This window comes from Alligator mississippiensis, chromosome 5, assembly GCF_030867095.1.
Source record: "Alligator mississippiensis isolate rAllMis1 chromosome 5, rAllMis1, whole genome shotgun sequence".
NCBI classification, from domain to species: Eukaryota; Metazoa; Chordata; order Crocodylia; family Alligatoridae; genus Alligator; species Alligator mississippiensis.
The window spans coordinates 181,930,476-181,956,569 of NC_081828.1; the positions used below are offsets into that span (position 1 = coordinate 181,930,476).

Genomic DNA, 26,094 nt, shown 5'->3' on the forward strand with positions numbered 1-26,094 from the left:
TGAGATTTCTAAAATCACCTACAGACTTTTTAGAACAGATTCAGATCTCAGCAGTGCCACAAGTTAGTCTGTCATCTCCCACCAGTAAAAATTCCCAGAACATGATGAGGGTCCTCTTTATAACCAAATTAAGGTAAGAACTTAAAAAAGAATTATGATTTTATATTTTTATGAAAGAGAAAGGAAAATGTGCAGTGTTTGATGACTATACCTCCCTCTACACTAATTTTCTTCTTTCTCCTGACATATTTAGGATGGTTATTGGGCAGATCATGTTTGTAAAAAGAAAACTGGTTATGTTTGTAAAAGAAAACCTTTGGTACAAGTGCCTGAAGAAAAGGAAAGTGCTGATGCAGGCTGCCAGAGAGTGAGTATGCATGGAGGGGAACTTTCATTATCCAAGTCAGAAATATCTTTAAACGAGAATAACCAATAAATTAAATAAAAATTAGCTTGGGATCCAGAAGTTAAATTGTACTGTCTTTCATTTTCCCTTCTGTATGCCATTTGTAGGAGGCACGTAAGCACTTGATGAACCCTGGCAACTTTGCTGTGCAGAATGGTTAATTCAAGCATGTTCAATTTGAAAACATACCGCTTTCTCAGTTAAGACAAATATGGTGTGAATTTTATTTATGTACGTGCTTCCATAGAGGTAGTTTTCAATGGACATGAATGATGTGAAAACCTTAGGTCTTGTAAACATTGTTAGGTATGGGCCCCAATTCAGGAAAGTGCTTAAGTTGAATCATGACTCCCATGAAGATTCAAGGGACCCATTTGTGCTGGTAAGCCCTGTACCCAGTAGCAACGGCTATGTAAAAATTGGACATTATACATTTTTACATTATGCATTATGGGAAAATATGGCCATTAATCATTAAGCATTTCCACTTTAAGATTTTATTTTGACAACTCATGAACTCAAGAGCACGTCTGACTTTCCTCTTCAAAGCTACCATGTCTTTTCAAATCTGGCATTACTGTTGAAGCTGTTTAAATATTGTAGTAGACTACTAGTAAGGAAAGAGTAGAGATATAATTTAACAAAGTTAGGTAGACACAGAGAAGACAAAATCAATCAACCATTTCTATGGGGTTTGTACAGTGTTTCTACAATACCTTTTACAAAACCAGCCTCCCTACTGGAAACAGTGAGCATGGTGAATATGAATTTTATGAAACTATTCATAATACTTTCCTCCATCCCTACCCCTTCAGTATTTCTTAGTTTAGCTTTTACAGTGAATTGCAAAGCAGCATATAATTAAAGCAATTGTAAATGGGCATTGTTTATTCAATGTATTATATTACAGCTTTTAAAAATTCATGCAGATGCTTGATTATCATGTTACAGGGATGGAAAAGATATGGAACATTTTGCTATTCTATTGGAAATGTATCTGAAACATTTTTAGAAGCAAATAAAGCATGTCAAAAGAACAATGGTTACATAGCAACGGTTGAAAATCGGTACAGTAATGACATTTCTTTTACTTTTTAAATCTGACAGCAATGGAAAAACTTTGAAAGATCTAAGTTATCAGATATTTTCTTCTTAACAAATCTAATATCATGTTCAATTAAAAAATGGCATAAATTGTATGTAAAAGGCTGAAAATTGAATATCAGATTTATTTGCTATCATGGACCATGTCCAGATGAGCGTGGCCATATGGTAGGTGGAGCCGCAGCCCCGTCTGTCATACCACATGCTGCATATTCAGGCATTTCCCATGCTGCTACCTTTCAGCATGGGTGGAGGGGGAGAGGGGGTTGACCCAGGAGATCCTGAGGTTAAAAAAATCCTGCATGGAAAGAAAGTGGGGCAGCACACGTGGCTGCAGTGCACGCCACCCAAAACTGGAGCCTGGCCTGCTGGAGTCATGCTCTGGCTGCTGAACAGGTTTCACAGACCCCAGGTAAGGCTGCTGGCCCAGCCTCCCTTACCCCACCTGGGGTAACCTGTTGCATGCCAGAGCATGCGTGGCATGGGCCTTCCCCAGGGACAAGTAGCAGTGGTGCAAGCTGTGCTTCTGCTTCTTGTCCCTGGGGAAGCAAATGCCTGCACTTGTCTGGACATGGCCATGGAGTACAAAACTGTCTTCAAGGAAAAAATGTTTTTTTTTTTTAAACTCATTAAAGAAAACCACACAACACCTAATCAGACTTGCCTTCCTTAATATTAATATCAGGAGGACAGTATGATGCCCAAAAGCATCCCCCCAAAACAAACCAAAAACAAACAACAAACCCAAACAAACCCAAAACAAAACTGAACAGCAGCAAAAAATATTGCTGGTTTCATCATTCTCTTCCTATTCTTCAGCAAGTCTTTGTGGTTTATTTGAAGGGCTTTGTAGTAAATTGCAGAACTGTTATACATTATAAACTGTCAAAGTTAAATTGCTGTCTGAATTTCTTGTTTAGATTACAGATTACATCTCACTAACACAAACATGAAAAATTATCTCAGTTTTACTTCAGTTTGCTGCTTATTATCTTTTGGGCAGGTATGAACAAGCCTTTCTGATTAGTCTGGTTGGGCTGACATCAGAAAAATATTTCTGGATTGGTCTCTTTGATGCAGAAAAACAAGGAATATTCAAGTGGGCCAATGGTGAAGAGGTTCTGTTCACTCACTGGAATTCAGGAATGCCTGGTATGCCCTGCCATGTGGTATATGATGTGTACTATCTGAGGTTTAAATCTTTGATTCCAAAAACTGAATCTTGAATCTTTTATGCAGTGTCATTCTCTGTATCTTTAATGGATCTAATGGTGTTGGCATTTCTTGAATGCATCTTTGCTGTTGGTTTAAAAGCCATGATGCCATAATGTCATATAAGAAATAGATCAATAGGAAATTACAAATTATCATGCTATTTTTTTGCAACTGTATTGTTATACCATTGTATTATCTCAAATATGCTACAGTTTTCTTGCAGGTGGAAGCTGTGCCCTGATCCAATGAGCAAGACACTCATTATCTTCACTATGCATCTTGAAGGATTTCTTTGTCATGTTGAATTTTGCGGAGTTTTTCAATTGATTCAATACTGCCAATTACATATGGGAATAGTATTCTTCATATGAAAGGTGTAATTAATAAGATTTGTACTCTGGGTTCAAGCAAGAGCAGTACTATGGGAGATGCCACTGCTATCAGGAGAAAGTATTAATGCAGTGCTGCCAGCAGTAAGGGACTGAATGCTTTCTATAGCTCCTGCCATGGCACAGTGCAGCTGAATCCTGTCTCACCCTGTGGCAGCAACAAATTAAGTGGTACCTATCCTCACACTTGCCCCAAACCCAGCTCCCCACCCCCACCTTCCATGTGCTGCTCCAACTCCTGTCCCTTCCCTGCTTACTGTTCCAAACCACTGCTATTTATACTAATGCTTTATTGTGTTCCCATGGTAAAAGTAGGGAGAAGTCATGATCAAAGTCTGTAGGTGTTTCTGTGTACTAAAAGTGCTTCTGCGACTTAGTATATCATACATGTTACTGATTTATGTATGCATATTCCATTTATGCACTGCAGTTCATTTACACGATGAAAATAACAATGGTGTGTAAATGGGAATCAGGTCCAGAATGCCTTTTTAATAAAATTAATGCTAAGTCCCATAAAAGCCATTATTTAGAAATGTAGGTATTTCATTTTCTTGAGACCAAGTTGAGGATTATACTTATTCATGGTATAAGCTTCTCAGTGCAAGATTCATAGATTGTAAGGAGATAGAAGGGACCCCACAAGATAATTGGGTCCAGCCTCCCCTTCACTAGGAAGGAAAGATGCCTGGGGTCAGGTAACCCCAGCGAGGTGACCATCCAGTCTCCTCTTGAAGATTTCCAGGGTAGGTGATTGCACCACCTCTGGAGGGAGTTTATTCCACAGTCTGGAGATGCCTTCACATGAAGGTAAAGAAGTTTTTCCTAGAGTTGAGCCTGAAGCGGTCTTCCAGGAGTTTGTGACCATTACTCCTGGTTTTCCCCAAAGGTGCCCTAGTGAAGAAGTGTTCACTAAGCTCTTGATGTATGCCCCTGATGTAGTGGTAAGCTGCTACCAAGTCCCCTTTCAGCCTTCTCTTTTTTAGGCTGAAAAGGCCCAAGTCCTTTGGTCTCTCCTCGTATTGTCTGCCTTGCAAGTCTCTGATCATATGGGTGGCTCTTCTCTGGACTCTCTCAAGTTTTCCACATCCTTGTTGAAGCGTGACTGGTGCCCAGAACTGGAGACAGTACTCCATCTGCGGTCTATCTAGTGCTAAGTACAGTGAAAGAATCACTTGCTTGGTTTTACATGAGATGCATCAGTTGATGCATGCCAAAGTATTGTTTTCCCTGCTGGCTATTGTTAAGTATTGTTTTCCCAGCATTGCACTGACAGCTTATGTTCATGTGACGGTTGATTATTACCCCTATGTCTCTTTCAGTCATGGTGCTAGTCAAATTGGCACCACCTAGCTTGTAGGTTGGGGGTTGTTTGCCCCCAGATAGAGCACTTTACACTTCTCAGTGTTGAACTTCATCTGGTTCTAATTTGCCCAACTCTCCAGCCTGTCCTGATCTGCCTGAACCTGCAGCCTATCTTTAGGCATGACCACACTCCTCCGTAACTTGTCATCTGCGAACTTGGCCAGTGAGCTTTTCACCCCTACATCCAGATCATTGATAAAAATGTTGAAAAGCACTGGATCAAGCACGGACCCCTGAGGGACACCACTCAGGGGAAAATCACTGGCCCCTTCTCGCCAGGATGCCACAGTCTGTTCATGGGACCTCTCTGGGTACCCTGCAACTAACTTCCTTCCCACCTATCTGTTGAGCAGTTAAGCCCACAATCCTCCATTTTTCCCATAAGAACATCATGGAATACCAGATCAAAGGCCTTTTAGAAGTCTAGATATATAATGTCAACCTCCTGTCTCTTATCCAGGTGGCAAATTACCTGGTGGTAGAAGGAGATGAGATTGGTAAGACAAGACCTGCCCATGATGAAGCCGTGCTGGCTGTCATTCAGAATCTTACCTTCTGCAAGTGTATCACACACAGACTTGTTGATGAGTTTTTCTAGGATTTTCCCTGGGATGGTAGGCTGATTGGTCTATAGTTGCCTGGGTTCTCTGTCTTCCCCTTCTTGAAGATGACCACAATAATGACCCTCTTTCAATCCTCAGTGATCTCCTAGAGTGCCACAAGTTTTGGAAAAGTTTCACCAGGGTTCCCGCTATGACCTTGATTAAGTCCTTCAGCTAGGACTGACTTCCTTCAAGTACTTTCCAAGCTCTTGCAAAAATCTAGAACTCTTGGTTCTGAAATGCTACCTTTGAAACATAGTTTTACTCTGAACCATTTTTGTGCTGTTAAGTTCAGGCCACTGCCATAAATACATTAATCATCATCATAAATGAAGATTTTATATCATTGTTACTAATTTTTGCTGTACTTCATGAAGGCAGGGAGTCAGGATGTGCTGCAATGAGAACTGGAACTGCAGCTGGATTATGGGATGTTCTTCCTTGTGAGTTGATGGAAAGATTTATTTGTAAACAACGTGCTGCAGATGCCACATATTCTCCTGTTCGAACAACAACTCCTGCCCCAGTGTGTCCTGAGGGTTGGGTCTCAACTGTTCATAGTAATTCATGCTTCAAAGTAAGTGCTAAATGAGTCAATGAGGACAAGTGTCTTTGGTCTATACGTGCTGTCTAGTTTTAGGAAAGAACTGACTTTGTTCTGCTTGTTCAGCAGCTACACATGATAAAGCAAACTGGACTCAGTCCTGAAGACACAGCTCAGTTCCTTTCCCACCCAGGAAAGGAAGAACTCTTTTTCAGTAATGACCTTTGATGAGTGAAGAGAGATAGCCTCTTTTACTTAGGTGTTAGGTGGATAGTAGGGCTGTGCGAAGCTTTGGTCCCTGAGTTGATTCGGCAGAGATTTGGCCTGATTTGGTGGCCGAATCTCTAAATCCAAATTGAATCAGAGGACCCTTTAATCGCTCCGAATTGAATTGGAACCCTCCATATTAATTCAGAGAAATTCAAAAAGATCTGGACGTAGACACAGCTTTAAATGGTTTTCCTACATACCTCTAGGTAGCAGGTGGCTCATGAAAGCTGCAGTGCTGGGGCGCATGGAGTGTCCCACAGAAGCACCAAATCTTCAGATTCGGATTTGGCCAAATCAAATCTGGGACAATGATCTGAATCAACTAATCGAATCACTGTCCCTGATTCAGGCCAAATCCAAATCAAATAGGGCCTACTTTGCACACTCCTAGTGGATAGAGTATGAGGGATTGTTCTGAGAAGGCAAATAAAAGGGATGAAGAAAGAAAGGAGGTAGAAACTGGTCCCGATGTAGCTGTTGAAAAGAAAGGAAAGACTGAAGGAGAGAAAGATGTAGAAAGAACACAACTCAGAACAAGAAAAAGGAGAGAGATGGTGAGAAAAGGAGAAAAGATAGAAAATGTGGAGGAGAAAAATAAATATGAATTGACAATTGAAAAAGAGCGCTATAAAGATATTCCTATGGAAGTATATTTCTGTCTTTGGAAATAATAATAATAATAAAATGAGATAAGGGAATTAAAGGGAAAAGAGAAAGAAGAATAAGGAAGTTCTGATGTAGTATTCTAATGTTACTTAGCAGAGTAATACCAAAATATTATATTAAATAATAAAAGTGGCAAAGTCTGACTTGAGTTGGGTTGCTTATACAAGATATGCTTACCAACATGAGTAAGGGTTGCCTGTTTGACCCTCAGATGAAATGGAAAATGGAAACACGTGCATTTGGCCCACATTAGGAAAAAGGATAAGGCCCTTGATAAGATCAGGACATTGCCCACAGTCCTTGCTGCAACATCTTTAACAGACACTGAGGGATACATTAAATTTATGTTTCTGAAGAGCTTTGAGAACTTCAAAGAAAGTATGAAAGGAAATATTTTTGAGTGGATATCTGGAAACACCTGAGTATGAAATGTGGGCTCCATACAATGTTTGCTTTGAGATTTACAGAATAGAATGGTTCTACATAACATATGAAATGTTAATATTTTTTGATTGCTAGAGATGGTTCAAGGAGACCCTGTTTTGGCTTGTTCATTCCTACCCCCCTCCACCAATTTATCGTCTCCCCCCCACTTCTAAAAAGAAGCAAATACAGCCAGAGATGATTTTGATCACAGTTCTATTTTCTTCAAACTTTCAAGTTATCCCCTTATTATTCCAGTTAACTCTGTGCTTAACTGTTCTACAAACTTCTCTCAAGACTTAGAATACCCTAATCAGCATACTCAGGTTCTCGTCACTTCAGCTTGTTTCTCATCCATGATAATTTTCCTTCTAAAATCACCATTTTTGAGGGAAAGGGGTGCTGGTTTTATTTTATTGCCATAGTGTACCTTACTGTAATGATAGATGTACTATAATATATGCATATACTATATATGTTTATGTTATATATGCATAAATTCATTAGCTTCATAAACTTAATCTTGTTAGGTTTTTCTCAGACAAAATGAACAACAAAAAACGTGGCTTAAAGCTCGGGATTTTTGTAGAGAAATGGGTGGAGACCTGGCTAGCATCCACAGTAAAGAGGAAAGTATTGTCATAAGTAGTGCATTAAGGTAAGTACCCAAAGTATATTAATTTTACTACAGTTGAGGAGATATTAAATGAGAATTAGAAATTCCTGTGTAGCCTTCCTGAAACAGAGGGTTTGCATCAAATGTGGAAATATTCTTAGTGATTTCTTTTAAATAAGCCCATAGTTAGGGTATTTACAGGCATTTTGTAAAAACAGTGTTATGTTATCCATCCCTTTGCTGTGTGAAGTGTTTTAAAGCAGGTTAAACTAATCTGTGCTTTTCTCCAGGAGGCAGTGTTTCAGAAACCTTGCTCCCTGCATTGTTTTACCACTTGGGATTTGCATTAATTACCTACTATTGTACCTGCTGAAGTACTGTAGGGCCACACGATTTTTTCTACAACTTGGAAACTATGTTCTAAAACTCCAGTGATACATCCTACATGCCTCTATTCATGTACTCTTTCTTTCTTGTTTTGTATCTTAGGGATATTAATACTTTTGGAAATACTTATTTATGGATCGGTATATTTTTCTTGGAAGGACTTGCCTGGAGTGATGGCTCTCCTGTAAGTAATTTTTCATTCCTACACTGTGGCAGGAGCACCCAAGCATCCAGTGCATCTCTTTGGCTGCTCATGAAATTTCTGATATCCTTGGGAACATCTGTTGGGGAGGGCTTCAGAGCATCCTCACTGGTATACTTCTACATATGGAGCATATCAGTGAGTGCAAGTTGGCACAGCTTGGCATCCTGGCTAGCGCACTCTGTTGTTGAAATGAGGATGAACCTTTAGCATTTTACAAAAAATCTTTGTCTTCAGGATCCTATTTCTTTTCGCCTCATGTCTAAATCTTTTCCTACTCTCCCCTCTTAGACTCCAGTTGTACAATCCCTTACATTTATTAATTTATTTATTAGCTTTATATGTGGCTCTCCCCAAAAGAAGCTTAGGAGTATTGCATTGAATTCTGACTCATTTGAACATTTTGGGCACGTCCAGTCGAAGGCAGTCATGCATTATGTGGCGCTGCAAACATGTTTGCAGCACCACATACCTCGTAATCCGGTGTTCTCTGCACTGCAAGGACACGCTGCCTGAGCACATGCTGCTCTGTTTTTTTTCCTGTGTGTGTTTTTTTTTTGGACCCCTGTATATCCAGGGGTTGAAAAAACTGTGGGGAAAAAAAAATGGAGCAGCGTGCTGCAGCTGCCAATCAGATTCTGCCCAGCAGGATTGCTATGGCTGCAGCCCCGGGAGGCCCCCAGGACCCCAGGTAAGGCTGCTGGGGCCAGCACAGTGCTGGTTTCAGCCTCCCCTACCACCCTGGGGTAACTTGCTGCACGCTAAAGTGTTTGTGACACGGGCATTCCCTGGGGACAAGTAGCTGTGGTGCCAGGTGTGCTGCTGCTGCTTGTCCCTGAGAAACCAAACGTCCAGGCAAGTCTGGGCGTGCTCATTGAGGTTATTCATGGCCAGGTCTACATGAGATGCTGACTGCTCAGTAGCCCACTACTACTGTGCAGTAGCGTCACGTGGCAAAAAACCATGAGCAATGCTACTGTGCAGTAATGTTAGGCTACTGCACAATGTTGTCATAAAACAGGCATTTGCTGGAGCGACTGCGCAGCACCCTGGGTTACTGTGCATTTATTTAGTATTTGTTTTTACAAGTACTAAATAAATGCACAGTAACGTCTCATGGGCTAGGGACAGACATTACACATAAACCGGTTTAAGTGATCAGAACCTGGCTTAAATCTGTAACAGAACAGATGTTCAGATTTGGTTCAAACCAGCTGATGCAATGTTGTTCCCAGACCCCTTTGCTGGTTTAAGTTAAATCAGACTCCCCCAGCATCCTGGCATGCTCTCTGGGCTGGGCGGGACTCTCTGCTCCACAGCAGGGCTGGCCCCTCCCCTCCAGTCCCTGGCTGAGATTTGCAGCTCCAGCAGAGATTTGCAGGCACAGCAGGGTCTGCTGGTTTCCTTGTGCCCTACCCCCCATCACTGCTCAAGCAGGAAATCCCCCACTCCCTCCCATCTCCCACAGCATGGACCCCAGCCCCAGAGACCCTAGGCATGTAGTGTGCTAGCTAATGCCGGGAGGCATCTGTGTGTCTCTCTCTTCCCACTTTCAGGCAGACAGAACAGGGCTTTTGGAGCTAAACAACAGATCAGCCAGTACGCTGTTTAAGAAGTTTGAACTAAGGGGAGAAGCCATTGTTTTGCTAATTGGGTGATAAAGACTCTTATCGCCCACTGGCTGGCTTGCTTGCCTGTCAGTTTGCTGCAGACAGTATGACAAAGCATGGAGGGAGATTAAAAAGCTCTGTATCATTAACAGATGCAAGCACTGCACACCCCTGCTTGCCCAAAGTGCTAGCCCAGGGCTGGGAGTTGACAATACTCCCACCCTTTGAGCAACCAGCAGGGAAAAGCCTGGGACCATGCAAGCAGATTCCTATTGAGAGAGTTCTGCCAGGGCCTGGCCATGTCCTGCTTAGCTCAGCTACCTGCAGAAGGGAAGGGAGGGCTGCTCTAGCGCCCCCCGGCTTCTAGCCTGAGCCACTGCAGCCATGTGCCTGAATTTTCTCAGTTCAGAGAGAATGTCTGTCCAGGTTGCAACTGGTTCAGCCTATCTAGGTTAAACTAACCTGCAAAGATTGAATCAATTCAGGCTCAGGCTTTTTGAATGTCTGTCCCTAGTCATGTAGATGAGTCCACAGAGTAATAAATTTAAGCATGTGTTTATGTAGGGAGGGGCTGCAAGCCATTCTTTTCTTATTTTAGCATATATATGTATTCACTTTTCCTTTAAGAGCTCAATTCAGTTTAGGTGGGTAGCTTTGCAAACATCTCTTCTATCAAATTATACTTTCCATGGGAAAACAGAGCTCTCCCATGGAGTGAGAGACTTAATCTGAAACTCCATTTCTTCTTGCTTGACAATGCAGAGCACAGTGTCCCTCATTAAGATGAAAATAGTAACATAGGTTACCTTTCTTACATAGGTTACCTATGCAGACTGGTTTGAATCATCAAGTATTCAGGACAAAAGCAAATACTGTGGAATTATTGATGTCAAATACAATAAATGGCATAAGGCAGACTGTAGAATGCTTGAAAACTGGATTTGTCAAATAAAAAAAGGTAGGTTTATTTCACCCCTTAAATATGAACATTGAAAACAATTTTTAGGAAGTTGATTTGTTGAACTAATTAGAAATAATACTGGGAATTTAAAAAGTATACTTTTGTTAAGGTTATGTGCAAATAGAGAGAATTAGGCAGCATATATAGGTTCAGATTTTCAAAATAAAGGGATGTGTACTTGTACAAATGAATTTGTGCATGCCTAACTAAGATATCTGTAATGATGATGTGCTTATACAGGCCCCAGAGAAATGGGATGTAATATGTTGGTTACTTTTGCAGAAGTTTTGCACTCAGATGATTGGCAGGGGTGGCAGTTTAAAAGCCCACTGGGAGCTGGGCTTGAGGAGGCTTTCCCTGACCTTGTTCCCCTTGGTTGGCTTCCCCTTGTCACCCTGCCACTCAGCTGAGCAGTTGGGAGGAGTGGGGGTGTCAAGGGGAAACCAGCAGGTGATAGTGGTGCCACTCCCTATGCTTGGTTTTCTGTGTCTGGGAATTCAGCAGGGAAAGCAGCAAGGCAAAGCCCCTGCCTGCTTCTCACACCAGGATCTCTGCTCTCAGGACCCGGCACTTGAGCAGAGGGACAAGTGATGGCTGGGGAGGCTCCTCTGGTCCTGGTCTATGGGAGGGGCAGAAGCAGCTTTTGCCCTGTGTCTTCTTGAAACCAGGGGGACCCTCAAGACATGGGAGCCTCTCCCTTGGCTTCACTCTTCCTGATTCCCAGGAAGAGTGAAGCTGGGGAAAGTGTATAGATGTTCAGTTTCCCCAGAGAAACTTTCCTGGGTGTGACTTAACCCTAGCTGTTCCAGGGTTTTATTTTCTGAGTGGCCATTTTGCTCTGGGAGGAGGCCTTGATTTCTGTACACTTCTGGTTTCTCCCTGGCACACAGCTAGTGTCCAAGTAGAAACTGAACTGCACACATTATTCAAGATGTGGACACACCATCGATTTCTGTAGTGGCATGATGTTTTCCATTTCATTTTCAATTCCACGCTTAATAATATACAAACTTTTATTGGCTTTTTTGGTCAGCACTGTACATTGAACTAATCTTTTTTAGAGAACTATCTACAATGACTCCAAGGTCTCTTTCCTTAGTTGTAGCAGCTAGTTCAGAACTATTCAGAGAAGTCTATATAAAGGAATGTTTTACAGTGCTTTTCTCACTTAAAATAATTTTGTTATAAATATATTTATAAATCTGAGAAGTATTTAAGTAAATTAAGTGTATATACTTGTTGCTTTGTATTGCGTTAATTTAATATATTCAGGCTTTTTTTCTTGTTGCCTGTAGCCTTTTCCCCTTTGATTGTATTATTTAGATCCATTTTTTTCCCTTGCCTTCCTCTGAAGCATGAGAGATTTGCCCCAGGTATACTTGAAAGATTGGCTGGGATGTGCTGATGTTCCATGTGGTGCTGAGAAATCTCTGAGGTGCCTGGATGGTGCGTCTTGCTCATGTCCAGGGCCATCCCTAGAGGAGGGTGAATCAGGGCAACTGCCCCAGGCCCCACACTTTAGGGGGCCCTGTGGAGCTGGGTTGGATTCATGTCTGGCCACTTGCTGCTGCCACCGTCATGTCTGGGGCCCACACAGGCTGATTTGCCCTAGGCCCCGCACCCTGCTACAATTGTCTTTGCTCATTTCCTCAGGCTTAAATCAATCACCAGATTTTGTGGTTAGGAAGGAACTTTCCACAGATCAGATTGTCACAAACTGTATTTTCTATATGTTTTTCTTGCCTTCTTTCTTTTATTTTTCTTTGTAGGTTACTTAAAGCATTTTTATTTGAAGTGAAATAAAAGATATGAGAAAACCAAAGAGTGTCTCGTGTTAATGAAATATGGGTGGTGGTGGAAGTCTGGGCCATGGGGAGCTCCCTAGGTTAGCCCAGCTGATACCCAATGATTTGAACCAGAGCAGTCAGGAAGCTTAGTGGCTCAGGAAGCTGGTGAATAAAGGACTTGGCTGCTGAGTAGCTGGGAATTTGAGTTGATTAGTCTTGGGCAATGGAAAATCCTTAGGTGGAAAACTAGAAAACTAGGAAACTAGGCAGCCTCTCTCTCAAATGGGCAGCCTGGTATCCAGTTATCTGGGGACCTGGTAGTAAATGGATCATCCATCAGATAGTCAGAAGAGCCACCAAGCATTGAAGTTAAAATAATGCACTGGGAACTTGAGAGGTCAAAGAGAAAGGCAGCCTGGAGAGTCAGAGCTTATGGACAGGTAGCTAGGGCATGCTTCAGTTGGGTAGAGTGCCCTCTTGTTGGCTAGGGAGTACTATACCCAGCTTGGCCAAGAAGTCTGATCTGTAGGCAGCCAAGCCAGATATAGATAGGAAGCACAGGAGGTGAGTTGCCCAGTGGGCAAGAAGCCAAGAGGGTAGGCAACCCAACATCCTACCAAGTGGGCTATTGGGCAGCCTGGGAGCCTGAAGAGCTGGGGTGTGTGGGGAACTGTGGGAAATAGAAAACCTGGCCCTGCATGGTTTCCATGCAAAGTTCCAATTGGCATGTTCCTATGAAGTTTTTTTATTCTGCTGAAAAATCAGTATTTCCCACTGAAGTAACAGGGCAGTTGGAAAACTTTCTATCAACTCAGGTTGAAAAAAAAAACAGGTGCATAAGTTTACAGTTGTAATTTCTGTAGTCCTGGAATATGATTATGGTATCCCTGTACCTGTTGCAAATGGTGGCATGCAATTTGTCTAATAAAATGTATCACCCACAAAAATCCTTTCCTCTCACAAGTCTCCTGGACCATCAGAGAAACAATATTACTCTAACACTACCAAACAAGTTTTATTTAATTTTAATCTACATAGGAGTATGATATGGCCAAGACCATAGATTTCACTGCATGAAACATGGTTTAGAATAGAAATTTAAAAGAAAATTATGATTTAGACTGTGTGAAGTATAATTGAAGTCCATCATGAAACCCTGTCTCCATTGGAATCAATGGCAAATGAGGCCTGGTAGTTGGCTAAGTACTGGGTGATTACTAGTTTATTTGTGGCTGATCTTTAAAGATCATTTGTACTATTTCTGTTAATTGAAAAAAAACATATTATTGAGAAGGTGTCCCCTGGCAGATGTTATACTTTAGATCCTATTATCCTATTATCTTATTAATTGAGTCATAAATAGTAACCCTGTCACACATTCAAGGAAGCAGTGACATAACAAAATGGACAACCAGCCACAGAAATATTCCACAAAAGATGTGTAATGTTTTTGTGGCTGATTTTCATTGGATAGCGACAAACTGGAGCTGGTTCCAGACTCCTGTGTGGTTCTAGCCCTGGGCCCATTTGGGTGCAGAGGGAGCCCAAGGTCATGATCCTGCATTGGCATTGACTCCCCCTGCATTGGCAAGTAGTAATGGTGTCATTGAGATCTGATCTCTGATCCCAAAATTGTGTGTCCTGCATTGCACATGTGGACTGACATGAGGCACTATTATTGTGATTCAGGGATTGGATCCTATCATGCAATCAAATGCACATGTGCCACGGGCCTAAAATATGTAAAATGTTATTTCATGGTTACTTCATTTGTGTTAAATCACTATTTACTAGATGAAATAATTTTCTCTTCAAGAACATTTTGTGGATGTTGAGATTCTACATATCAGTTGCAGGTTTTTTCAGTTTTTTTCTTTCTTGCAGGACCATTCAAACCAGAACCCACTGACAAGCCTGGTAGGGATTTTCATTGTTTATTAAATGCTGTACTTTATTAAGATATTTATTGGAGAATAAAATCTGCCTGATTACATACAGTATACATGCATTATATACCTTGCAGCATATAAAACCATTGAAGATGCATGGGTTATACATGAAGACAAGCAGTATTTTATAAGCGATGATTATAGCTCTATGGAAAAATCCCGGGAGGTTTGCAAGAAGAATTTTGCAGATCTCGCTGTCATTGAAAGTGAAAGTGAAAGGAAATTTCTATGGAAAAATGTAAGAATAAATGTTTGTTTCACAAATAGATAATCTGGCTTTTTTGACAATCTGCCTCTGAACCTGAAAAAAATTAATAGAATCCCCTTCTATTCTACTGTCAGAAATGGAACTGTAAACATTTTTAGATGAGGTGTGTCAGAATTTAGGAGTCAATTTAGGTAATATCTTAAAAATGTACCATAATTTTGTAATCTTTTCACATCTGAGAAACAAATACAAGCTTTAGATTGACATCTCATTATATCCCCTTGAGGTGGAGCCAGCCAATGGATGAAACTAAAGTCTCAATAGATTTAATTGTCTCATAGACATGGAATGTAGTACCCAGAAATTATCGTCAGTGGGTGCCTCTACAAGTGTGCTTTAATGCTCAGTAGCCTATTTTAGTGCACATTAAAATGTAATGTCAAAAACTGTGCTAATATGCCAATGTGCAGTAAAAATAGTAAACTGTGCATTGTCACTAAAAAAGCATGCACTTTTGCTGCTGTGCAGTAGGGCAGCATAATGCACATTCATATAGTACCTCACATTTAAAGGTACCACATTTAATAGGCATTAGGAAGAGTACATTAATGAACATGTGGACGTGCCCAGTATTGTTTAACTTAGTGCCCTTAGAGTGGTTAGACAATTATATCACCATTTAGGCATCTGAATAAACCTGGCACTGAGCATATTAAGTCCCCACAGATATCTGTTTAAGCTCTGGGTACTCAAGACTTCTGAAAAGCAATCATTTAAGATTTAAGCCCCTATTCAGAGATACATTAAACCACCTCCCTTTGACTAACGTCACCTCTCTGTTTAGAACTGTACTTAAGCAGGCTTAACTTTTAACATATACATAAATCTCATTGACTTACATTATCCTCCCTCCCATTTTACCTAATTAAGGGAATCTGTTTATTTTGTCTAAGAGCTCTTTGAATTAATATAAAGAAACTATTACATTAAAGTGATATCTTCCTATTTTAGAGTGATCAGCATGAACCAAGGTGGTATTTCATTGGTTTAACAGTGAGCCTTGATAAAAGGTTTAGGTAAGTTACTATAAACACCATGGTTTTTGACATGTAGAAACAAATATTCTATTTAGCCAGAGTTAAGACCTTAAAATACTGCCATTACAAAAGGTTGATCATAATGATAGTGGTTGTGAATTAATCTTAACAGAAGGTTAACTGTAAGTTAACATAAATGTAATTATTTTTCTTTAACTGTTGTATAGATTCTTCTCCCTTGATGTCCTTTTCAGCAGATATTCGATCCTGAAACTCCAAGTTATTGGTGGTCTTCATTAAGTGGTGCTTCTTACCACATTTGTCCTTAGAACTCTCCTGATCATCTCCTTTTTAACTATAGGCAGGAAAAAATCCTTTGGTATAGCTATCATCAATCTTTCTGTGTAGAATACTGTCTCTCTAGTTTGCTTCATCCTGGCATTTCTTTGTGCCCTGTTGTACATTCTGAGCTGCTAAATAATATTCTTTTTTTAATATAACACTATTTATTCAAATCTAAGATAAGGTTGCCCCACCATTTAGCATGGGGAAAAAGTCCCTCATCTTCAGATGGCATATGAGGGCAGTTGGGAGGGGGGCGGGGGGTGGCAGGTGCACTGCATTGCCCCTGCACCTCCTCATGAAAACTTTCCCCCTCCTTTTCCCTCTTTCCCCTCCTTACCATTGCTCCATGTTGGCTGGCTCCATCCATGCTGCAGCCTGGGGTGCAAAGTAGCCTAAGCCCAGCCCATAGCAACAGTGTGCAGTATGCACAAGGGTGGTGTTGTGCTTAGTGCCCCAAGCTAAAACAGGCACAGAGTCCATCAGCATGGGGCAGGGGTAAGGATGGAGAGGGGGTATGAGGGAGGGAAGAACAGAGGCTGGTGGGGTGGGCAGGCAGGAGGTAGAGATGGCAGGGAGGCAGGTACAAGCAGGGGACAAACTACATGACCTTTCCATAACACCTGATGCCCCCACTGCCTGACCCCCTTTAGTGGTGGGAGGGATGAATAAAAGATGTCCCTACAATAATTGAATTTCATACATGGGAAATTATAACAAATTTGTAAATCTTTCATGTATAGAATCTAATTTTGGGGGGGTCATTTTATATCCAGTATCATCTTAAATTTGAGTAAAGAGAGGACCCAGGCAACTATAGACCCATTAGCTTAACTTCTATCTCAGGGAAAATCCTGGATAAATTCATCAAGGAGTCTATGCGTGATATGCTTGCAGAAGGTAGGATTCTGAATGACAGCCAGCATGGCTTCATCATGGGCAGGTCTTGTCTTATCAATTTCATCTCCTTCTACCACCAGGTAACTTGCCACTTGGATAAAAGAGAGGAGGTTGACATTGTATACCTAGACTTCTAAAAAACCTTTGATCTGGTATCCCATGATGTTGTCATGGGAAAATTGGAGGATTGTGGTCTTAACTGTTCGACAGTTAGGTGGGAAGGAAGCTGGTTGCAGGGTAGGACCCAGAGAGGTCTCATGAACGGATCTGTCATCCTGGCAAGAAGTGGGCAGTGGTGTCCCTCAGGGGTCAGTGCTTGGTCCAGTGCTTTTCAATATCTTTCCCAATGATTTGGATGTGGGGGTGAAGAGCTCACTGGCCAAGTACATGGACAATGCAAAGTTTTGGGAGAATGTGGTCATGCTTGAAAATAGGCTGCAGATACAGGTGGACCTAGACAGGCTGGCCAGTTGGGTGGATTGGAACCAGATGAATTTCAACATTCAGAAGTGTAAAGTGCTCCATCTGGGGATGAACAATCCCCAACATATTTACAGGCTTGGTGGTGCCAAACTGACTAGTATCACAACTGAAAGGGACCTAGGGATAATAATAGACCATGGTTTGAACATGAGCTGTCAGTGCAATGCTGTATCACCAGGGTAAACAATATTTTGGCATGCATCAACTGATGCATCTCATGTAAAACCAAGCAAGTAATTCTTCCACTGTACTCAGCACTAGATAGAATGCAGATGGAGTACTGTCTCCAGTTCTGGGTGCCACACTTCAACAAGGATGTATGATCAGAGACTTGCACGGCAAGTCACACAAGGTAAGGATGAGGGACCTGGGACTCTTCAGCCTGAGAAGAGAAGGCTGAGAGGGGACTTGGTAGCAGCTTACCACTATATCTGGAATATGTTAAGGGCTCAGTGAACAACTGTTCACCAGGGCACCCTTGGGAAAACCAGGAGTAATGGCCACAAACTCCTGGAAGACCATTTTAGGCTTACAACTAGGAAAACTGTCTTCACAGTCAGGGTGTCCAGACTATGGTATAAGATCATTCCAGAGGTGGTGCAATCACCTACCCTGGAAATCTTCAAGAGGAGACTGCATGGTCACCTCACTGGGGTCACCTGACCCCAGTTGACTTTCCTTCCTCGTGCAGGGAGGCTTGACCCAAAGATCTTGTGAGGTTCCTTTCAGCCCCTTACAATCTATGAATTTATGGAATACAGATTTTTTTTTTCTATTTTCAGATTTCAATTGACACTTCCTTTCTTCCTGTAAAGGACTGCAACCAACATCTTTGATGCCCTTGAGGGCTCCATTTTCTCTTCTTATGCTGCTATATAAAGCTTTTCCCTATACCCAGCCTGGTGGTTTACCACATTTTTCATGGAGAGAATGAGCTTTAGGCATTGATACAAAACTTTTCAATAAAAAGGGGGTGTCCCTATAACATCCCAAATTCCTTCTTGCTGACATTCATCTAGTAACTTCTTGCCCATTCCCACAAAGCCCTTCTCCTTAGGCTCCGTATGGAAAGGCCTGTGGGCTTTGCCATGGAGCAGATTTAAAAATCTTTGATATTCCTTAAAACGTCTGAGATTATATTAAACAAATTTAGTATGACTTATTGTCTACAAGAGACACGTGCATAAAGGATTACCTGGTATCATATCTCTTTGCTGCAACCAGGCAGCCTACACGTCATGGGTGATTGGTGTCTCCTGAGACTGGAAGGGCACAGTTTGCGGGCAGAAGCATCTGGGGTGGCAAGCAGCTACTGCCTGCAGAAGCTGGCGTTAGCGTTGGCAGCTGGGGTGAGGGGCAGTGGTGAGCGGTGACCGCCCTAAGAAGTTGGCAGTGGTGGTGGCCAATCTCAGAGAGGGCACGTACCGCCCCCGAGCCCACCCCTGTGCCATCCTGTCAGTTGAATATGCTACACCTCAAAGGGCATACTAATAGTTCATTCTATTCTAACTGATTATTTCAACAAGTCTTGTTTGTTTTCATGCAGGAGATTTACAGAGAAACTCATTTGGTTATTTTGTATGTATTTCTTAAAACAATACTGCTTAGAACTAGCTTCTAAGAAGCATTTAGACTCTAATTTGTCATTGTGTACTGATGTTGCTCAAATCCCTCAAGTTGATTTTCATGTGTGTAGAGAGACTTGGGTCCAGGGCTGGCTGGTTCTTGCCCTGGTGACCTCTCAGTACCTGTCTCTGGGTTTAGAGTTTCTCCCTTCTCCTCACCTGCCATGCCTTCAATGATTTTTTAAGAGATAAGATTTGGGAGGCTGCCCCACGTCACAGGGGCTCACTGGTCTGGCCTTCTCCTTTTCCTCACAGCAGCTCTGGTAACTTAGCACCTTATGGCTACCTAGGGCCTCTAACTGCCCTTTTGTCATGCCTGTGCTTCACAGGTGTTATAACAGTTTATCATCCTGGGGGAAGATCCCTCGACCCCAAGCCAGTATCTTGTCTCATCTAGCTTCTGGTATCACCTCCTAGGGCTTGGGTCTGCCCTTCCTGGTTCTGACTTCCCCTTTAAGAGCACAGCTTTTGCCCCTTAAGGCTCTGATCTCATCCTTCCTGGTTTCACTCCTCAAGGTTTCAAGTCTCACTCTTTAGTGCCCTGATAATGCCCCTTTAATTACCTGGCTGCACCCGTCTCAGCCTGGGGTTGTACCCTTGTCCTTAGGTTGCAGCTTTCCTTAGCTGTGTCCTATCCTGCGTCCTATCTGAGTCCAGCCCTTGGTAAGACTTGTAATCCTCATGTACCCCTCAGGTACTTTGGGATTTCCATCTCCCCTGTCAGTCCCAATCCTGGTCCTCCAGTTATAACCGTGACAGAAAAGTCAGTGCCCAGTCCATAAATAAAATGAAGCACTTTGGCTGCATAAGAAAGTCCTGCATGTAGTCAACTCTGTTTCTTTCTGGTAATCAGCCTGGTGTGGGGTCTCATAGAATCATAGAGAGTTAGGGTTAGAAGGTACCTTACCTAGTCATCTACTCCAACCCCCTGCTCAAAACAGGACCATCCCCAACTAGGTCATCCTAGCCAAAGCTTTGTCTATCCAGATTTTGAAAACTCGCAAGGATGGAGCTTCCACCACCTCTCTGAGTAACCTGATCCAGTGTTTTACTATCCTCCTAGTGAGAAAATTCTTCCTAATACCTAATTTAAACTTCCTTTGCTGCAATTTGAGACTGCCTGTTGCTTCTTGTTCTGTCATCTGCCACCACTGAGAATAGGCTAGCTCCATCTTCTTTTGAACTCCCCTTCAGATAGTTGAAGAATGCTATTAAGTCTCCTCTCAGTTTCCTCTTCTCTAAACTAAATAAGCCTAGTTCCCCAAGTCATTCGTCATGACAAGTCGTGTCCCCCATCCCACTCAACATTTTTGTCACCCTCAGCTGGACTCTTTCGAATTTGTCCGCATCTTTTCTGTAACGGGGGGCCCAAAACTGAACACAGTACTCCCGATGTGGCCTTACCAGTGCTGAGGGTGCACTCTATGCCATCTTCCAGGTCATTAATGAAGACATTGAACAGAACTGGCCCCAGGACCGATCCCTGGGGGACTCCACTTAATACCAGGCTGCCAACTATACATCAAGCCATTGATTACTACTCATCAATCCCAATGCTCCATCCAGTTTTCTATTCACCTTACAGTCCATTCATCCAGCCCATACTTCCTTAGGTTGCCTGCAAGAAGGTTGTAGGAGTCCTATCAAAAGCCATGCTAAAATCAAGGTACACCACATCCACCATTCTCCTCGCATCCACAGAGTCAATCACCTCATCATAGAAGGCAATCATGTTGGTCAGGCATGACTTGCCCTTGGTGAATCCATGCTGACTGTTCCTAAAGAACTTTTTCTCCTCCAAATGCTTAGAAATGGATTCCTTGAGGATTTGCTCCATGACTTTTCCAGGGACTGAGGTGAGGCTGACAGGTCTGTAATTCCCTGGATCTTCCTTTCCCCTTTTTTTTAAATATGGGCACAATGTTTGTCCTTTTCCAATCATCTGGGACCTCTCCTGATCACCAGGAGTTTTCAAAGATGATGGCCAATGGCTCTGCAATCACATCAGCCAACTCCCTCAGTAACCTCAGGTGCATTCCATCTGGCCCCAGTGGCAATGCATAGGGGCTGCAAGGGGTGCACCCCATCACCGGCCGTGCTCACCACGTAGGCAACAGGCAGGGGGGGCAGGTGGGATCACCGGCGCTCCCCCTGCAAGCACCAGCTGGGGAGCAGAGTGCTGTGGTGCTCCCAGAAGTGGCTGCAGCCAATTCCAGAAATGGCTGCAGTGATCAGCCACAGCGATCGGCTGTCTCGCAATGCCTGCCCCGCATCAGCGAGATTGGCCCCAGTCGGCAGGATTAGTCATGGAGGACCCCTGACTAAGGCAGCACCAGTTGCCCATGGCCAGCCCCATGGACTTGTACACATCCGGATTTTCTAAGTAGTCCCTAACTTGTTCTTTCACCACTGAGGGCTGCTCAACTCCTCTCCAAACTGTGCTGCCTGGTGCAGTAGTCTTGGAGCTGCCCTTGCCTGTGAAGACGGAGGCAAAAAAGGCATTAAGCACTTCAGTCCTTTCTGCATCCTCTGTCACAAGTTTGCCTCCCTTATTCAGTAAAGGACTCACAGTTTTCCTGATTCTCCTCTTGCTACTGACATACTTGTAGAAACCCTTCTTGTTACCCTTCACATCCCTTGCTAGTTACAACTCCAATTGCACTTTAGGCTGAAGGACTGTCTCCTACAGTCTTGCAGTCCTTCATCCTCAGTCATTGTAGTGCAAAGTTTCTTCCCTGGCAGCCTGCATGACAGCACCTCCGAGGCTCAAATCCTGAGTTTATATGTAGCTGAGGCTCAAATCCTGAGTTTATACGTAGCTGAGGGTCTGTTACCCTGGGTTAGGGACAGACATTACACATAAACCAGTTTAAGTGAACAGAAGTTAGTTTAAACCTGTAACAGAACAGATGTTCTGTGCACATAAACCAATTTCAAAATGGCCAAAACTGGTTTGAGATATACCTGGTTGAATATAGTATCAGACTTAAGTGATTTGGTTCAAACTGGTTTATGCAATGTCTGTCCCAGACCCCTTGCTGATTTAAGATAAACCAGACCATCCCTCCCCGCCACCAGCATCCTGGCATGCTCTCTGGGCTGGGCAGGGCTCTCTGCTGCAGTTGCAGGGCTGACTCCACCCCTGTGCCCTCGAGCCTGGAGCAGGGACAGGCCCTAGGAGAGACACCAGCTGGCATGGCCTCATTAAGGCAAAGTGGGCAGGGAGATGATTAATTCTTCCCTCCTTCTCCTCTTCCCCCACCACAGCCAAGGTCAGCCTGTCTGCTGGGGAGCAGAGGGGGCTGCAGTGGTGGCCCCTGGAGCTGGCAGACCTTGGCTGCAGGGAAGGGACGGGATGAAGGGAGGAATTAACCCTTCTCCCTGCCTCCTTCACTTTAATGGGGCTATGCTGGGTTGGTTGTCCTGCAGGGTGGGGAGGGGGGGCTCTGTTCCATGCTGGGGAGGACTCTTCCCCCTCCTCCTTCTACTCCTAGGGTGGGGTGGGGGACTCTGTGAAGTGCTGGGTGGGGACTCTTCCTTCTCCTCCCCTTTCCTGCTGCTGCAGAGCTGGGAGGGGGGGGCTCTATGTGGTGCTGCCTGGTCCCAGAGGGGAGAGGAGGTAGGGGCAGGGACAGGGAAGGCTCTGTTCCATGGTGGAAGGAACTCTTTCTCTTTCTTCTTCTCCCCCCAGAGGGGCAGCAGGAGGACAGAGCTCAGCTGGGCAGGGTGTGGGTGAGTGGGGGGTATAATGACCCCCACACAGTCCCCTTGTGGCATGCAGCCCCCACTGCCTGGCAGCAGCAGCAGGCAGGGAGGTCAGGGCACTTGTGCTAGCACAGGATCTGGCCAGTGCTGTGCAGGGGGAGGGAGCAGTGCCTGCTTTCTCCCCAAGGCTCTGAGCCTGAGCCTGAGCCTGCAGCTCCAGCACTCATAGTAGGGGAAGCCCCACACTGGAGCCTGCTGCCTCTGCCGCTCCCTCTTGCAAGTCCCCACATGCTGCCAGGAGTGGGGGGGAGCTCCACCCCTGCTTCCCTGCAGAGTCCAGCATGTGACATCCCACTCTCACACCCTACGCACCCACACCTTGCCCAGCTGAGCTCTGCTCCTGCTGCCCCTTTGGGAGTGTGGGGTGTGGGTGTGTGAGCTGTCCAGCAGGGTGGGAGGGAAGGAAGAGGGAGAAGTGCCTCTCCAGCACTGAACAGAGCCCCCCTCCCAACCCCGCGGTGGTATGGGAAAGGGAGGAGGGGGAAGAGTTCCCCTCTGGGGCTGGGCAGCCCTGTATGCTGCGATTGCTCCTGGCTGCCAGGGAGCTACTAGGGCAGCCTGCCGGGGCATGGCCATGCCCCGCCTCCTCAGCTCAGCTTCCTTGCGGAAGGAAGGGCTGCTTTAGCGCCCTCGGGCTTCTGGCTTGAGCTACTGCAGGCATGTGCCTGCGTTTCCTGATTAGAAAGGGAATGTCTATCTATTTGGAAACTGATTTACTCTTTGCAGGTCAGTGTGACCTGCAAAGATTAAATCAATTCAGGCTCAGGCTTTTGGAATGTCTTTCCTTAGCCCTGGTCTTGTTAACTCCCAGTCACCACAGGTGCTTCTCTTCAGGCTAACTGGCTTCCATTCAGAACCACTTCCAGCTTCTGGGATAGAAGCTAATTCTCTGCTTCCTGGTACTACTGTGGAGCAGCTAGTTTTACAGTTGGCAGATCACTGTCCTAAGTAGTCTCTGCCCTATTGAAGTATTTCAGTACCACTAGCTCCACTGTAAGCATTGTGCCAGCCTGTAAGGTGCTCAGCCTGTTCTCCTGCTCTTAGTAGGCAGCCTGGCTCCCTGGAGTTCTCTTCACTGATATCTTCTGCTCATTAGTAACAGGGAATCTCTGGGTTCCTGTTATAATGTGATTATTTCCTTTCTTGTGCTGTCATTTGGGGCAAACAAAAGTCTTGTGGTAGAGGCAATATCTTTTATTAGACTAACTAAATAGTAGCAAAAAATGTATTTCTTTGCAAGCTTTTGGGCCCAAATGCCATTCCTGAGGCAATATGCCTGTTCTTCACCCTGTTGTAGTTTTTATTTTGGAGGCATTTTTTAAAGTTTTGTACCCCAATCCTGGGAATCTGTTGAGCTGAGCATCTTTCTGTTGATATAGTTACTTATATTCCTCTGACCCCAGTCTCAGAATAGCTGAACATCTTGTCTTCAGATAGAAGGCGACCATTTGTCTGAAAAAGAAGAACTAACTGTACTTCAAATATTGTTGCTACATATTCATAATAATGGGCCATTTGGCTTTCAGATTTTCTTTCAGAATTGTGACCATCAGAAAGCAGCCCCTTTTGTCTGACATGGTTGATACAACTTTTTCAACCTTTCTGTGCAACTAACCTGGACAAAATGAACTATTCCAAACAGGAGACTTTACCACACCTTCAGCTCTTCTGTGAAATATAGATAGTCATTTCTACCTAGGAGAACTTTTACAGTCTCTTCTCTCTCCTGTGCCTGATGAAAGGTGTGCGCGCCCAAAAGTTTGCAAATAAATAGAATTATTTGTTTGCAAATATCTAGTTCGTCTAATAAAATAGATCACCTCTTTCACAAGTTTTGATTCAGTTGATGATCACTTTTAATCATAAATCTGCCATTAATGTTAATGGATTTTCTGTTCTTAAAAGTGTATACACTTAATCCTGAGTATATCTTTCAGAATTATTGCCAAATTAGTTGTGTAATCATAGAATAATAGAAATTAAGGGCTGGAAGGGACCTTGAAAGATCATTGAGTCCAACCCAATAATGGATTGATGTGTCCCTTTCAAGAAGTGCTGTTGTAATTAATAATTACCATTATATCATTTCCTTTAGCTGGATAGATGGTTCCCTAGTGAACTATGTAGCTTGGGCCCCAGATGAACCTAACTTTCAAAATAATGATGAAAACTGTGTGGTCATGGACTCATACACAGGTAAGTAACAGGACTAGATATTTATATTTTATTTGTGTGTGTTTACAAAACGACAGCATATATTTTTTCTCTTTAACTGGATTTTGGAGTTTCCTTGCACATCCTCCAGTCTGATAAGGTTGCTGTGTGTGATTCTTCCACCATGGAAAACATCATAGACATCCATAGAGTTCTCCATTCTAGTCAGTAACTGGTATGGTCAGTGAAGAAGGGGATCTTATAACAGAAGTCCTTAGAATTTGGTGGTTGCTTTCCTATGTGTAATTTTAGTATGTTTCTATGTCAAAATTTGTAAGATGTTATTGCTTATGATGTTATACCTAACTGTTAAGGGGACTCATCACTATCCCTCCAATGATAAATTAGAGGAGATAAGTAGATTCAGCCGTTTGAAAATTAGCCATATTCTACTTTTCATTTATAAGAATGTTATTACTATACACCAAAAAGTACTACTGAAGAGTGGATGCCTATGAACTTGAAGGTAAAAGCCAACCAGGCATGACCATGGAGGGGAAGGAGAGCATTTTTTCTACCAATGCAAGGGCAAACATAGCAGATAACATGCCTACTCAGATCAGGCAAAATGTCAGAGCTAACTTATCCTGTCAGTTACATCAGTGTAACCCATCTGGAAATAGTAGAGTTAAACCAGTGTAAATGACAGAATCAGGCTTTCCATTTTAGGATGTTTCCTGAAGTATTCATACAGCAAACCCACTGGAATACAATTTGCCTGTCTTTACAAAGAAGATACTGGATAACTGTGTCTCAGCTTGAAACTGACTCCAATGAGACTTAACTAATTAAAAATAAATGTTTTGAACACCAAACCATTGACTTCATGGGTGCATCCAGATGAGCCCGCACATGCTTCTTGCAGTCTCAAACTCCTTTAAGATGTTGCAAGAGGCACATGCAGGAACAAGAAAATGTTCCCTGCACACCAAATTTGCAGTGCAGGGGCAAAATTAGACCCCTGGATATCCAGGGGTCAAAGAAATCCTCAGACAAAAAATGCAGGGCAGGGCTTGGTCCCAGA

At 43.2% G+C, this 26,094-nt stretch overlaps 1 protein-coding gene across 3 annotated transcripts in view; it reads left to right on the forward strand.

The window, feature by feature from the left end:
- The window catches only part of LOC102566216 (macrophage mannose receptor 1-like), a 93,909-nt gene that overhangs the window by 31,443 nt on the left and 36,372 nt on the right, over positions 1–26,094 (forward strand). For all 3 annotated transcript variants that reach the window (XR_009462668.1, XM_019497887.2, XM_014601566.3), the window contains exons 9-19: positions 254–367; positions 1,358–1,473; positions 2,514–2,662; positions 5,459–5,658; positions 7,515–7,642; positions 8,090–8,171; positions 10,619–10,757; positions 14,432–14,464; positions 14,571–14,734; positions 15,716–15,780; positions 24,952–25,052. Coding sequence is in view for 2 of the 3 variants with exons in the window: in XM_019497887.2 (XP_019353432.1) it covers positions 254–367; positions 1,358–1,473; positions 2,514–2,662; positions 5,459–5,658; positions 7,515–7,642; positions 8,090–8,171; positions 10,619–10,757; positions 14,432–14,464; positions 14,571–14,734; positions 15,716–15,780; positions 24,952–25,052 (1,291 nt within the window). In the remaining variant the exon portion in view is untranslated. The remainder of the gene's footprint in view (positions 1–253; positions 368–1,357; positions 1,474–2,513; positions 2,663–5,458; positions 5,659–7,514; positions 7,643–8,089; positions 8,172–10,618; positions 10,758–14,431; positions 14,465–14,570; positions 14,735–15,715; positions 15,781–24,951; positions 25,053–26,094) is intronic.